This window comes from Charadrius vociferus, unplaced genomic scaffold (assembly GCF_000708025.1).
Source record: "Charadrius vociferus isolate BGI_N301 unplaced genomic scaffold, ASM70802v2 scaffold298, whole genome shotgun sequence".
NCBI lineage: Eukaryota > Metazoa > Chordata > Aves > Charadriiformes > Charadriidae > Charadrius > Charadrius vociferus.
In genome coordinates, this window is record NW_009649936.1 from 2,415,379 (window position 1) to 2,429,114 (window position 13,736).

At 37.9% G+C, this 13,736-nt stretch overlaps 2 protein-coding genes across 2 annotated transcripts in view; both read right to left on the minus strand.

Moving 5' to 3' along the window:
* Positions 1-98, minus strand: part of PSMG1 (proteasome (prosome, macropain) assembly chaperone 1) — an 8,087-nt gene extending 7,989 nt beyond the window's left edge. The window contains exon 1 of the mRNA XM_009891366.1: positions 29-98. Within this exon, the coding sequence (XP_009889668.1) occupies positions 29-98 (70 nt within the window). The remainder of the gene's footprint in view (positions 1-28) is intronic.
* A 2,727-nt stretch (positions 99-2,825) lies between these two features.
* Positions 2,826-13,736, minus strand: part of BRWD1 (bromodomain and WD repeat domain containing 1) — a 59,178-nt gene continuing 48,267 nt past the window's right edge. Inside the window, exons 38-39 of the mRNA XM_009891330.1 lie at positions 12,388-13,368; positions 2,826-3,979 (exon numbers count right to left, since the gene is read on the minus strand). Coding sequence (XP_009889632.1) covers positions 2,826-3,979; positions 12,388-13,368 — 2,135 coding nt within the window. The remainder of the gene's footprint in view (positions 3,980-12,387; positions 13,369-13,736) is intronic.

Sequence of the window (13,736 nt, forward strand, 5' to 3'; positions counted from 1 at the left end):
CGCTGCACGGCTTCTCCCGGCCTCGCACCTCCCGCCCGCACCCGGTGCGGGAAGAACAGCGGGGCGAAGGCGGGGCCGCCCCCGGGGTGGTGCGGCATACCTGAGGGGCCCAGAGCCGCCGCCCCCACTTCTACATGTACATCATAAAAGTCTTTAACACTAAAGAATTTGATTCTCCCACGCTTCTGTCCTGCACTTCTAGTGTTTTCCTCTGTTCGTGCTGCCCCTGAGCCCGATCAGTACCCCAGAGTCGGGGCTCACTTTAAAACCAACCAACCAACCAGCCCACCCCAGCTTACAAAGGCATCGCATTAAGCAGCCTTAAATAAATATACTACTTATACAGGTCTACTACATCACTTTACTTCCCTGAGTACCAAATAAATAATGCTGACTGATTCAAATTACCAGGAAGGTGAAAGAACCACTTTCTGAAGGGCTTAAAAAAGAGCTAGTTCTGATAACAGGAAGCATGCTCATTTAAATAAATTAAAAAAAAAAAAAATCAAGTCCCTTTCCAGTTTAATCCTTTCCCCTCCTACTGGCTCTTTGGAACCTGCCTGTATGTATAAAATCAGGAAGTACAAAAGAGCATTTGCTTTGCCTAGAAAATAGAGCGTCAGGGTCCCTGCAGCACACACACACACGCAGAGCCCAGAACCTCCTCCCCGCTTCCAGGGATCACCAAGAACGTGTCGAGCACGAGTGTGGCACGGCACACACCAGCTGAAAAAGGCCGAGAAAGAAAACTGTCCTTTTAAATCTAAGCCCGAATTAGAAACACAAACCTCCCAGCCCAATCTTAGCTGTTTAAGGTTAATAAAAACTCCGGCGTTCACTGAAGAGCTATTAGAGCAGTATTTATTCCTACACTGGAGGTGATGCTCCACAGAACACTGATCACAAGCAGCTGCTGAACAATGCATTCGGTTTATGGATAATATAAAAATACCGGTTGACTTACTCTCTTTTAACAAAGTTGCCCCTAAAAGGTAAGATACACAAAGCCACCTGGAAGTTTCATCACTAAACACAACTGTGTTCATATTTCAGAAACCAACTTAAAGAATCCTAAATAAACATGTATCTTGAATTTACAAAATTCTACTGTATCATATTAAGGACTATGCTCCAAATAAAGAAAATTCACGGGGCAAGAATGATATAAACTAGGTTTATTTTTGGACTTCATATAGAAATATTTTTTTCTTTTGGGGGGTGGGGAGTATTTCTCTTCACTGAGGTAACATTCTAGATACCAAAATGATGTGATGGTAAATACACCTTTTGGCACATAATATTAGCAACGTTGCTGGAGGAGCAGTCCTCACTGGCCACTGGCAGGCAGCGTGCGGGACTCCCTTTTCTATCACTTCACTTCCATTTGTACCAGCAGTTCCAGCATTAGTGACTGCCATGAGGTAGCTGCGCTAACATCCCCCTCCCACCCCAAACTCTTCCAGATCCTACTATCAGTCCAATCTGCTGGAAAACTAATTCACAAACCTGCTAATCAGTTAAAATGAGATGGGTTTGATATTCTAACATATTTCCTATGGACCAACGAGATCAGGAATCACTAAGTCTTACTGAGCATGAGAAAGGGACCCATCAGAGCAGAGGGAAGAACCTGGGAGCAGGGAAGGAGCGGAGGTCACCGAGCGCCTGGTGCTGGTTGGACTGCAGGCAGCGATGGTGGGCCTTCCCCCAGCACAGCTAAGAGTTGAGAGGTGCTATGCGTTCCTGTAGTCGATACATGGCCAACCAAGAATTTACACATTTTTCCTGGAGAAATTTTCTCCTGTCTTCTACACAATAACTGTTTCTCATCAACAACAGCCACCTCAAACATTTCGAAAATAGGAGATGTACTGCAATAATCAGAAACTGATAAGTTTTAATCAATGAGAAGTCTAACATAAAAGCACTTAAAAGTTTAAATATGGAAGAACAACAGAAATGTAGCAAAAAGGTCTGGAATGTAAGAATCCTGCACCTTAAGCTTTTCACGCATAAAGAAAACAGAACAAGTGTTTTGTTTGTTTTTCTATTTTATAAAGAAAACACACAAAACCCCTTAGGCCCAAGAGTTCACCTGCATTTCATATTCTTAAGTTTACAGTATAGAAGTCACATTAATGATGATAGTACTACCTGTCAGCATAAACCCTCTTTTCACCAGCACCAATATGCCTTTTCAATTGGCAAATATGCTTTTTCCCTGGTAACTGGGTTCTAGTTGCGTGTTATCAATAATGGTAGTACAGAACATTTAACGTCTGTACTAATACAAGTTGTAAAGTTATTTGCCTAGTGACCGTTCATTACTCTTTTGATGCAATGCTAGCATCCGCCAGATTTTATAGTGTATAATATTATTTATAAGCCTGTTACTATTGTATCTGATTTCATACAGCATTAGAGATGTTTGAAATCTGTTCTTGAATGTTGTATGACCTAGGTAGTATTCCATTGCAGCACCCATAACAATAATACTCAACATACTGCTATTTACCTGTTGCGCAGTGTTTTAACTTTTTTTTAACTCTTGTTATATGTAATAAAATACCAGTAAAGACAAAAAATTGCCCCTATAATGAGGCACATTTTGGCATCTGTGCTAAATGCTGCTACATGGGCAGGCAAGTGCAAGTCAAAATATGAAAAGGAGAAAGTCATCATCTAATCACATTCATAACTTTTTCATAGAAAAATATAAATATATTCCCTGAAATGTAGGACAAAGAAGAGCCAGCATCCATCGTGAGTTCTAGTGCTATTACCATAAAAAAAAAAAAAAAGTGGGCTGGCTTTTCCTTTTAAGGTTACGTTTTGCAATCTACATCATCTAAACCTCTGTCATCGTCGTCCTCATCACAATCGTCATATCTCACAGTCCGTCTACCACCGTTCCGAGTTCTTATCTTAGAACGCCGATTAGCTCTTCTGTATTTGGTGTAATCCAAATCTTCAGAGTCATTTTCTTGGTTTGGTTTCCAGCGTTTCCTTCTCTGGGGTCTTCTGGAAGGCTTAGGTGAGCCGGAATTGGGAATTTCTTTTCTAATGATTTCCGATTTCCTTTTTCTCTTTCTTGTTTCTGTGGCATCACTATAGATACTGTTATCAGTTCCAGAGTCTGAATCAGAAGAACAATTGAAACTGGCTTTTGAACATCCTGCAGTCCCAGGTGCTTCCACATTCTCTGATACTGAGCTTTTTTCATCTGCCTTCCCTCCTGTTTCAGATTCTGCTGTTTCTTTGAAGTCATCCAATAACTTTGCTCTTTTGCAAGAAGCTCTAGATTTTTTATTTAGAACTTCTCTGATATTTTTAGTTTTGTGTTTAGCTACGTCAGAATCTACCTCCTCTTCAGAGTTGCTCGTACGATGATGGTTGGGGGCTGAAGTTGACTGACTAGAACCTCCCCAGTTTCTCCCATTTTCCATCTTGTGGTTTGTAGAATTCTCCTCTGAAGAGTCATATTCAAGATTTTTCAGAGCTGCAGCACAGACTGTTTTGTGTGCCTGCCTGTGGTTATCATCATTCTGCTTTTGAGTCACTTTCATCTCTGCCTCAGATTCTGTTTTTTCGTTCTCAGACTCACTAACGTATTTTCTTTTAGGAGCAGATGATTCAGGGCAGGAAAATTTTTTTCTGCCAGAAAGCTGTTCTTTCTCATTTTCAGACTTTAAGCAAGCATCTGTCTCCGAGTTGCCACTCAGTTTCTTCCTGGATGCTGCAGACACATTGCCATGAAGCTGCCTTCTATTCTTTTTTGCTGTGTAAACACTTTCTGAGCTTGATAGTTCTTCCTTTGTATCACTCATTATCTTAATTTTATTAGCTGCCAAAGTGGCACATCTGCGTGGGTTTTTCTTCTCAGTCACGTTAGACAGCTTTATGTGTTTCTTGTAGTTAATGATGCATGTCCTGCTCCTGAGCACTTTTGCACTTTGTCCAGTCTCCTCAGATGTTGGTTCTACAAAATAAAGATTAAAAAGTTCTTTTTAATAACTTACATTCCTGAAATAATTAGTTTCTTAAGCACAGATACTACCATGTTTAATAAAATACACAAAACTTTTTTTTTTTTTTTTTTTTTCAACTGTTACATGCAATTTACCTTAAGCCTTTACTAAAAATACAGTCAGACAGTCCCAGGCATACTTCTAACTCTCAGGATTCCTCTTTTGCTTTGGGATAGTGAATGGGTTTGAGAGTAACATTCTTTAACATCACTCTAGTAATTAGCTTTGAAATTATAAATTACCTAACTTAGCAAATACTTTCATATTACTAATACTTCTATCAGTAGAAGCTATCATTTTCTTACTAGAACAAACTTTCAAAATGAATTATTACACATTTTAGACCTTTTTGTTCTAAAAAAAAAAAAAAAAAAGATTATAGTGTTTTATGTAGACACAAGCCCCGGATGGATTTCACAGTTTCAGAATTGTTTCACATATATAGAGAACATTTAACCATTCAGTTCCTTAGCGATTTAAACAGCAAGATTGCTTCTAACAGCGAATACTCCATTCAGTATTTTTATTTTCAATATAGCACTTGCTTCTTATGTTGGGTTTTAAAACAAATGTTCGATCTGTAAATTATGTGAACAATGCTACAAAGATCAATGGTTTAAACTTTTACCTTCTAAATAAAACAGAATTACTCAATAGGTATCGATAAAAATTAAAAGCTGAAGTTCTTGAAGTAAATTCATTTGCTTGATAAAAAAAAAATTGCTATTTTAACAGAACTGTGTTTTGCAAAGTTAGTTTTCCCAAGATTGTTGTCCATCTCATATTTCTGTGTAGCTGTTACTGATTATATGCACAAAATGTATAAAAATGTACTCCATCAAGCTCTTACATTATATTAGCCTATTATCTCCTGGTAACAGTTAATTTTGTTCTAGCTTAAACTCATTACTTTTGATGATTCTCTACCTCTACTCAGCAAACAGAGGGGAAAAAAATCATGGCAGCTGCTGTATGTTTGGAGAACACTAGGCAACTCTGTTTTTTCAAGTAGACGTTTAGGGAAACAAGAGGAGTTTATAGAAGGCACGCTCACTTGTCTTCCTTTACAGAGGGATGAAACAAGCTTGTCTTGCTAACTTTGTTTTAACCTGTCTGAACTGCTCATGGCCAAATGCCTTCTGAGAATGACAGCCACCCAGACACGGGAACACTAGCCTGAGAGTTAAAACCAAGTTAAGGTTCAGTTCCTTACTCCTTCTGGCCAGTTTAACCAGAAGTGTTAACACTGCAGAGTCATTTGTACTCTCTTGTTCCCCAATTTCTCACCTGTGAGGTAAGTACAGGACAACATTTTCCCTGAATTCTGACAAGAATAAATGCAATGAAGATTTATTATAGAAAGTAAAAAAAAAAAAAAAAAAAAAATTAACTGGACATTTGAATTTGTGTCTTATGAGCACCAATATTAAAAATCTCCTCAGATACCAAACCTGTCCATTGTTTCAATGTAAATCCTTTTAGGTATGACTCAAGTACATTCCTATTTTGACATTTCCAAAGGATAATTAATTTCCTGTCTTTTCTAATAGTTTCCAGAAATTATACATCAACACTACTACTGTTACTGTTTGTACTGGGGGATTTTATGGCCAAAACATAACACAATTCTGCTGAATACTGCACAATGCCACATAAAAGATGAACTAATTCACAGATTAAAAAAATTAGGAGCTAAAGCTTAAATTATACACTGTCCTCCAATACTTTTAAGTAGACATGTATACAACATACAGCTGCTGATCACAGCTGTTATGACGTAAGCCTGAACAGGCAGGAGCAAAGAGCTTTAACATGATAAATTACACTTTAAACAGGAAAATACTGTAAATAAATGTAACAATGCATCATAACATACTAGTGGTGGCAAACAACAGCACACAAGTTACTGGTACATCGAGACATTTTGACCAGTTAGTAAGTGTGGAAATGTATAACCCAACCCGAGGATTAAGATTCCCCTACATCTGCTTTGAGCTACACTCGCATTCTAGAAGGGTAGTTTGGAAAGGTGGAAAAGACTGCCCAGCCTTAATGCTGAGTGCTAACTTAATCCCCTTTGGACATCTGAAGAAACAAATGTTTAAAACTTAAATACACCACCTGGAACTATTCCAAGAAATACAGGTAATAAAGGAAAAAAGAATGCACACAATGATCTTAGCCAGATTTTCAGAGAGATAGGTGCTTAGGTGTTTATAGATGCATGTTTTGAGAAAAAAAGCTTTTATCATAATAAACAGATTATGCGTATTTTCAAAGTTTCAGCAGCTAATTCATAAGATGAAATGCAAGACTCAAGGATAAAGGAGTCCAGCCTTTCTGCAACACACTACCAGAATATTAAATCTACACTTTGTATACGAAATCTTAAATTGGAAGCAAATTTGTATAAAGCTCATCTTATTTTTTAATTAAAGATTTAATTAAAGCTTAATGAAGCTCCACAATGAACATCCTGAATTAAATGCTGCAAAGGTACAAACAGGTTGCACAGGCAGGAAAAGGGAGGATTAAACAAACTCCACTACTCACGAAAACTGGGAGAGCATTTAAAAGAACAGCACCAACATACAAAGGCTTGTCCATCAAGTTTACCATTGTGACAAGCTGTCCTGGAGTTCACACCATAAAACTCTAAACCTGGAAGTCCAGGCTGCAATACTGGGTCGGAATATCCATTAGTATCTCCACAGTCAGCTAATCTGTAGGGTCCACAAAGTATTTCCCAACCCTTATTGACTAGCTAAGCAATTTATGTGAAAACTTTGCTTTAGTTTGTTGTTTGTTTTTTTTTTTTTAATATCTAACAAAACGTGCTATATGCTATATATCTACAATATACAGTATATAAAATAGAAAATTTCAGCACTATATATGCTATGTTTTATATATTAAAATATACCATGTTGTGTATATGTATTTTATACATATTCAAAAAATAACCAAAGCAAAGTTTCCACATAAATTGCTTAGCTGGTTAATTGCATAGTGCATCTATAGTTATAAACAGAGAGAGTATATATTTATTTGAATACAGGTATTATAGAAATACATGTGCCTATATGTATGTATTTAAATAAAACTACGCATATACTCCAGCAGTACCTAACAATAATGTTTACAAGTACAAACAGGGTTAGCTTAGTATTTACAGTTAACTATCAGCTTCTTTAGAAAAGAGCAGTACAGGGATACTTAGCAGAACGCGAACCACATCCTGGGCTGCATCAGAAGAAGCATAGCCAGCAGGTCAAAGGAGGTGATTCTGCCCCTCTACTCCACTCTTGTGAGACCCCACCTGGAGTACTGCAGCCAGTTCTGGAGTCCCCAACATAAGAAGGACATGGACCTGCTGGAGTGTGTCCAGAGGAAGGCCACGAGGATGATCCAAGGGCTAGAGCACCTCTCCTATGAGGAGAGGCTGAGAGAGTTGGGGCTGTTCAGCCTGGAGAAGAGAAGGCTCCGGGGAGATCTTATCGCGGCCTTCCAGTACCTAAAGGGGGCCTACAGGAGAGCTGGGGAAGGACTTTTTACTAGGGCATGTAGCGATAGGATGAGGGGGAATGGCTTTAAACTGGAAGAGGGCAGGTTTCGATTAAACATTAGGAAGAAATTTTTCACTTTGAGGGTGGTGAGGCACTGGAACAGGTTGCCCAGAGAGGTTGTTGAGACCCCATCCCTGGAGGTGTTCAAGGCCAGGCTGGATGTGGGCTTGGGCAACCTGGTCTAGTAGGAGGTGTCCCTGCCCATGGCAGGGGGGTTGGAACGCGATGATCTTCAAGGTCTTTTCCAACCTAAACCATTCTATGATTCTATGCATCACTTGGGCAAACCACAGTAAACTAGGCTGTGCTAATAGCACATCTGTTGTTGCATCTATTGATTGCCGAGAAGAAAAGTGAGCTAGAAGGGGCCTCTAGCTAATTTAAAAATACGTGACTACCTGTGGTAATACCCCAAATTAGATCCAATAAATATTAGATAAACTGAAATGGAAAATAAATATTGTGGTTTACAGTAAACATTGTCCAAAGCTACCTGTAAGTTCATATGCAGGACAACTAATGTTTCAACCAAACAAGGGGAATAACTCACAGCATAAAGAAAACTAGATGCCGCAAAGTTACTTGCCTATAAGGAACATGGTATAGAATAATGATATATTCCTCTTTCAAATGAAGGAAGTCTCAAACTTGGCCTTCCGTCTTTAACCATCCTGGTTCTGTATATACTAGAAACATAACACTAAGTTTTTTCCTAAGTTAACAGTATACTGAGCCCTCCTGGCAGATGACTATGAAATGAGACCCAAATGATTCAAGTATTCATTACTGTATTTTATACTTGTTGACTTTTAAATAGCATATTTCATGGCCTTGGAAAAATTTAGCAATACTCACTCTTACCCCATACTTAGCTTAAGGATTTCCTTTAGCTGGGGTCTCTTCATTTAAGAGTTTTAAAAGGGCATAAGCCTTAAAAATGTTGGTAAAACAAAAACCTAACATTCTGCTGTCACCCTCAACAGTTGGGTTGTTATACAGAGCAGGGGATGTTAAACATTTTGTACAAAGGAAGACTGTTCCATAATAAAAGAGCCCCCCTTAAAGCAAAAAGGTGGATATTACAGTAAGAAATATACTATTTTCTTACTGATTCTCATTAAAATCTTTGTAATGTTATTATGATAATTAAACAAACGCAGCCCTTGGCAACTAACTAATAATACATATTCATAGTTGCCAATGTCTGGCACCAGCTGCACATGGAAAACAATGCTGAATTTGCTTTTATGATTAGCAATTTTACCTACTGGATGAACACTGATTATTAAAGCAGCTATGGCCAAAGTAAAAAAATGAGAATTAACAAAAAGAACCCCAGCTAATCCAAAAAGTTTAAGAGAGAAAATGTGAGTCAGAAGAGTTTTGTTCCAAGTTAGACCTGGAAGACAAATTAACATTTCACACCCATGGGCATAAAAGGTATGCAACACAGCAGAAGCTACAGCTTAACTGGAGTGTTAAAGAATTGGCAAGAAGAGAAACCAGATTTTCATCAAGCTTTAAAACACTACATTACAAACAGTTAAAACATCCACGTTACATTCAAAGGAAAAGCTAAAAGAGACCAAAAGCTCAGTGTTGGCTACCTAGTGTGACAGCTTCCACATATTTCACAGGAAATGTTTACACAGAAAGTGTAAGCAGAGTTTTTAAAAGTAACCAGTCTTGTTTTCCCCTTAAAAATGAGGTGTTAGACAAGCTTGATAACGGAAATGTTACTAATTGTCTACTCCAAAACCTACAAATTCCCACAAGATGAAGTATTTGTACCAATGCCATCCTTTTTTGCCATATTAAGAGTCTCTTCAAGCCTTCTCAAAGTAATGGTACAAGTCTCCAAAAAACCCGAAAAAAATTATATTTGACTCAGGAGTTTTGACATACGAAGCACATTCAAGTAAGATTTTCAATTCTAGAAAGCTATTAAAAGACACCTCCTCCCAATTTTTTTTAAGTTTTAGAAAGGGACTATGGCAACATAGTTCTATGTGACTATAGAGTTCAGCAGCCAATTATACAACTCAGCAGCTCTTTATTGCTTCTCCTCAGGTCCATCTGGCATCCTTTCACATTGGAAACGTTAAAACATTAAGAAACGTTGTCAGTATGTTCAGCAGCTCTAAATACTAAGATCTTCCAGTACAAAAGAAACAAGTATTCCTTGGGAAAAACTCAAGACAGATTCATCTTAAGAGACAACCATTTTCTTTTCAAGATTCCTAAACTGCTGTATTACAAGTGTGTATCAAATCCACTACCTGAGAGGGCACAAAAATGTGAAACAATCAAACTTACAAGGCTGTTAAGAATTTACTCAGTCTGGAAGAAAAAAAAAAAATGCTGTCAATAATAATCCTTTCCCTCACCTTATTTTTTGGCAAGGCAGTGTTCAGTTGACACTGAACACTGGAAAAGAAGCAGCTTGGACACAGAACTATTTTACTTCACTCTTTTATAATCCAGTACTGAAGATGGCTCTTTCTTTTCTCAATTGCCAAATGAAGTGATGTAGGAAGCAACTGAACACAACCAACAGGAATTTTTGCTCTGAAACATGACAGTCTTCAACTCTGAGTATTATATGAGTCAGAAAAGTTTAATTCTATTTTGTATGCTTGGTATGGAAAACAACCAACCACCCTACTGAGCTTGAGTACCTTTTTTTTTTTTTTTTCTTTAATTCCCTTAAAGCCTTTTGATAACTATTTGTGGGGCACTAAATTCCTGTAAACCCACGTGTTACAGCTAAACAATGCAAACTGCTTTGTTTGAAGGAGGTGGGTGAGGAAGACGACTGGGAAAGACTAGTCTTTGCACTGTAACAATAAAACAAAAGCTATATAATGAAGTCTTGAAAATAAAAATAAATGCTATGTAAAAGTGTGTGCAACAGTTCACACAATACAATCCTGTACATTAAACATAATAATTTTCCTTCTTAGCATAACTGCAAGTCATGAGAGCTCTCAAAGCTTGAAAAAATTGCTTTACTCACTGTAAAGCATACTGATAACTTGCACATGAAGATATTTTAGAAAAAGCTAATGATCCAACTACATCTGTTGCCACTTACGGTTATTCTCTCAAGTCAAGTCTTTTAAGAGTGTTTAAGATCTTTCACAATTTTTTTTTTTTTTTTTTGAGACACACCCACCCACCCCAAAACCCCAAGCTCAGTTAAAATTTGTAAGGAGTTTTTAGAGGTTCAGAATCTGGTCTCTGTGATTCAGGGACAGGTTTGGAAGGATTAGTCCAAACACTAACCTCTGAAGTGCCTTTCAAATTTTAAGTCAGGACCAATCCCCTAACAATATGAAGATACATAACGTACAGAACCTGTTTTAATAAATCTTAGCATCATTCCAATAAGCTTAAAAAAAATCCCCCAAACTAATCTCCAAATCATAATGTGTCAGCCAGCACACACAAGCATTTGAGCGACAGAAAATTATAGAAAAAAACAAAAAGAAAAGAATTAAACTTTTTGAAACATGTGGAATGTAAATCTTGCTTTGGCAACTACCTGGAATTTTTGCCCTTCAGTTGGGCTGTTGTTAACTGCGTTACAGAGATCTTCTGGTGCAATATCTTATCAATATTATAATGTAGCTAGAGCAGTGACATTATGTTTCAATGAGATACAACACTGCTTAGACACCCATGAACCTATGAAAACTAAAGCAATCAAGGAGTAGGAGGGTAACCACTGTATCAGTAACAGCACACCCCCCGACACAAGCTCCCCCAAAAAAACAGCCAAACTCCTGTATGGGGAAATTTGGGAAGCGCCAGACATGCATCAGAACACTACCAATGCAGCAAAGTGCCTTTCTGTCTTAAGGACACTACACATCTCTGACAGAATAAAATCCAAAAGTCAAATCAAGATACAGGTTCTAGTGTACACCATGAAAGTAAGAATAATTAAAACACCTTTCAATCAAATTCATTTTGAAAGACTATAAATAAAAATAAAGTTACTTCAACTGAAAATAATGGTTGTAAGTCTACTTTAGTGCAGAAGATTTCAACAGAAAATTAAGATAACTGAAAGTAGTAACTATTACTTTACCCACAAACTCAAGGTAACAGGAACACAAACCAGAGGGGTTTTGTTACTGAAATTCTCAAAACAAGGAGCAGGCCAAAGGGAGAGCATGTACTGTTCGAGATTTTCTGCTACTTTGAGCTGCATACCATAGAACTCATTCTCAGCACCCTTCAGAATATTTCTTAGTTTTGTCCTAACAACCTGAAAGCCAATATTTCTCAAATTTAACTGTCAATGCGTGCACACAGCAATATTACTTGAGAATAGGTATTTTAGCATTAGTTACTATATACTGCTACATAGACAAGCAAATGCAAATTAAATTTGGAAAGAACAATCATGATGCAATGACAAGGTGTTTTTTTTTTTATACAGAAATGTGTTGCCCAAAATGCACAAGAACGGCCAGCGTTCCGTCTCAATGCAGTTCAAAATACGACAGAACCACACAAAATTGTAATAGTTTTCTCTCTCTTGAAAGAACTGTGTTTGGTAACTGTGTTTGGCAGTCTCCCAATTCCAAACCTCTCTGGACTTCTAAACACTGCTGTCATTATCATCATACCTTGTAGTTCTCCTTTCCCCATTTATAGTTATTTTAGAATAACAAGGAACACTATTACACTTTGTATAGTTCAGATCCTCCCGGTCACTAATTTTATGTTGTCTCCTTCATTTAGTCAATATCAAGAGTTAGACGCATTAGCTTGAAAAATTTTACCTTTTCTAACGATTTTTGGTTTTCCTTTTCTCTTCCTCTTTTTTGTTTTTGAAGAAGTTTCACAATAATTACTGTTATTGGAATCTGTCCCAGATTCTGTATCAGAAGAGTGATTGAAGCTGGCACCAGGTCCAGACTTTGAACTCCTTGCCACTCTAGTTGGCACCAAGGTCTCGAATAAAAAACATCTCCCATCCTCTCTGTCTTCTGTTTCAGATTCTGCTGTGTCCTCTAAATCACTCAAGACTTTTGCTTTTTTCAAAGGAGCAGCAAGCTGCAGACCAGTTCCTTTTCTGCCATTCCACCTATCCAATTCAGAATCCTCCTCATCCTCAGAGTTGCTCACTGCGGGCTTATTCTGGGCAGATGTTGACTGGTCAGCAACTTTTTGACTGCTCCCATGCTCTGAATTATGGCTTTTGGAGTCCTCCTCTGAAAAGTCTAGGGTGGGACTTTTCACTTTGGGAGATACAGAACGGACTGTCCCACGTAACTGGTTATGACCGTTGCTTTGCCAGCTTTTCTGCTTCATCTGTGAGTGCGTCTCAGAATCCGAAGTTTCATTTTCGGATTCACTAACAAATTTTCTTCGTGCAGCAGATGAACCAGCTTGAGAAAGAATTTTCTTCTTGGTAAGCTGCTCTTCTATTTCTTTTTCACTTTCAGATTTCAAGCCTACATCATCCTCAGACCCCTCCAGTAACATTCGCCTGGCTGCAGCTGAGGCATTTCGGTGAGGCAGTTTTCTATTCTTGCATCCAATGCCAATACTTTCTGAGCTTGAAACCTCTTCCTCCACATCACTCATTAGCCTTAACTTATTAGCAGCCACAGCAGCACTTCTGCGTAGAGTTTTTCTATGTCTACCAGTACTATTACTCAGTGACTCAGATGTCACCACTGAAGTATTTTCAGAGTCACTTCCATACAACTTTTTCCTGACACTTTTTCTTGTATTCCCATTCTCCTGAAGAAGTGTTCCTGTAAAGGAAAGGAGAGATTAATATCCGAAATATAAAAATAGCAGCTCCTTAAGTCTTGTAAAATCTGGAACAGGTTCAACCCACAGACATGACAAATAAAATATACTCCTTGTAATAATTATGTGCTTTTGTTGTCTGCCATATTTAGCAGACAAATTATTTAGCTATGTCAAATTTGGATTCATTCTAGTTTTGTGAAAATTAGAACTTCTTTATGAATTATTGCTTCTACTTTGATGAAGATATAAAATGTTGCAAGACATTCCCTCTCACTAGGCTCTTGGTTTCTGCCCTCCTCCCCTACGTACTGAAAAAAATCTTTTAAAAAGTCGTGTGCTATTTTGAGAGCTTCAGAACTACCACCAA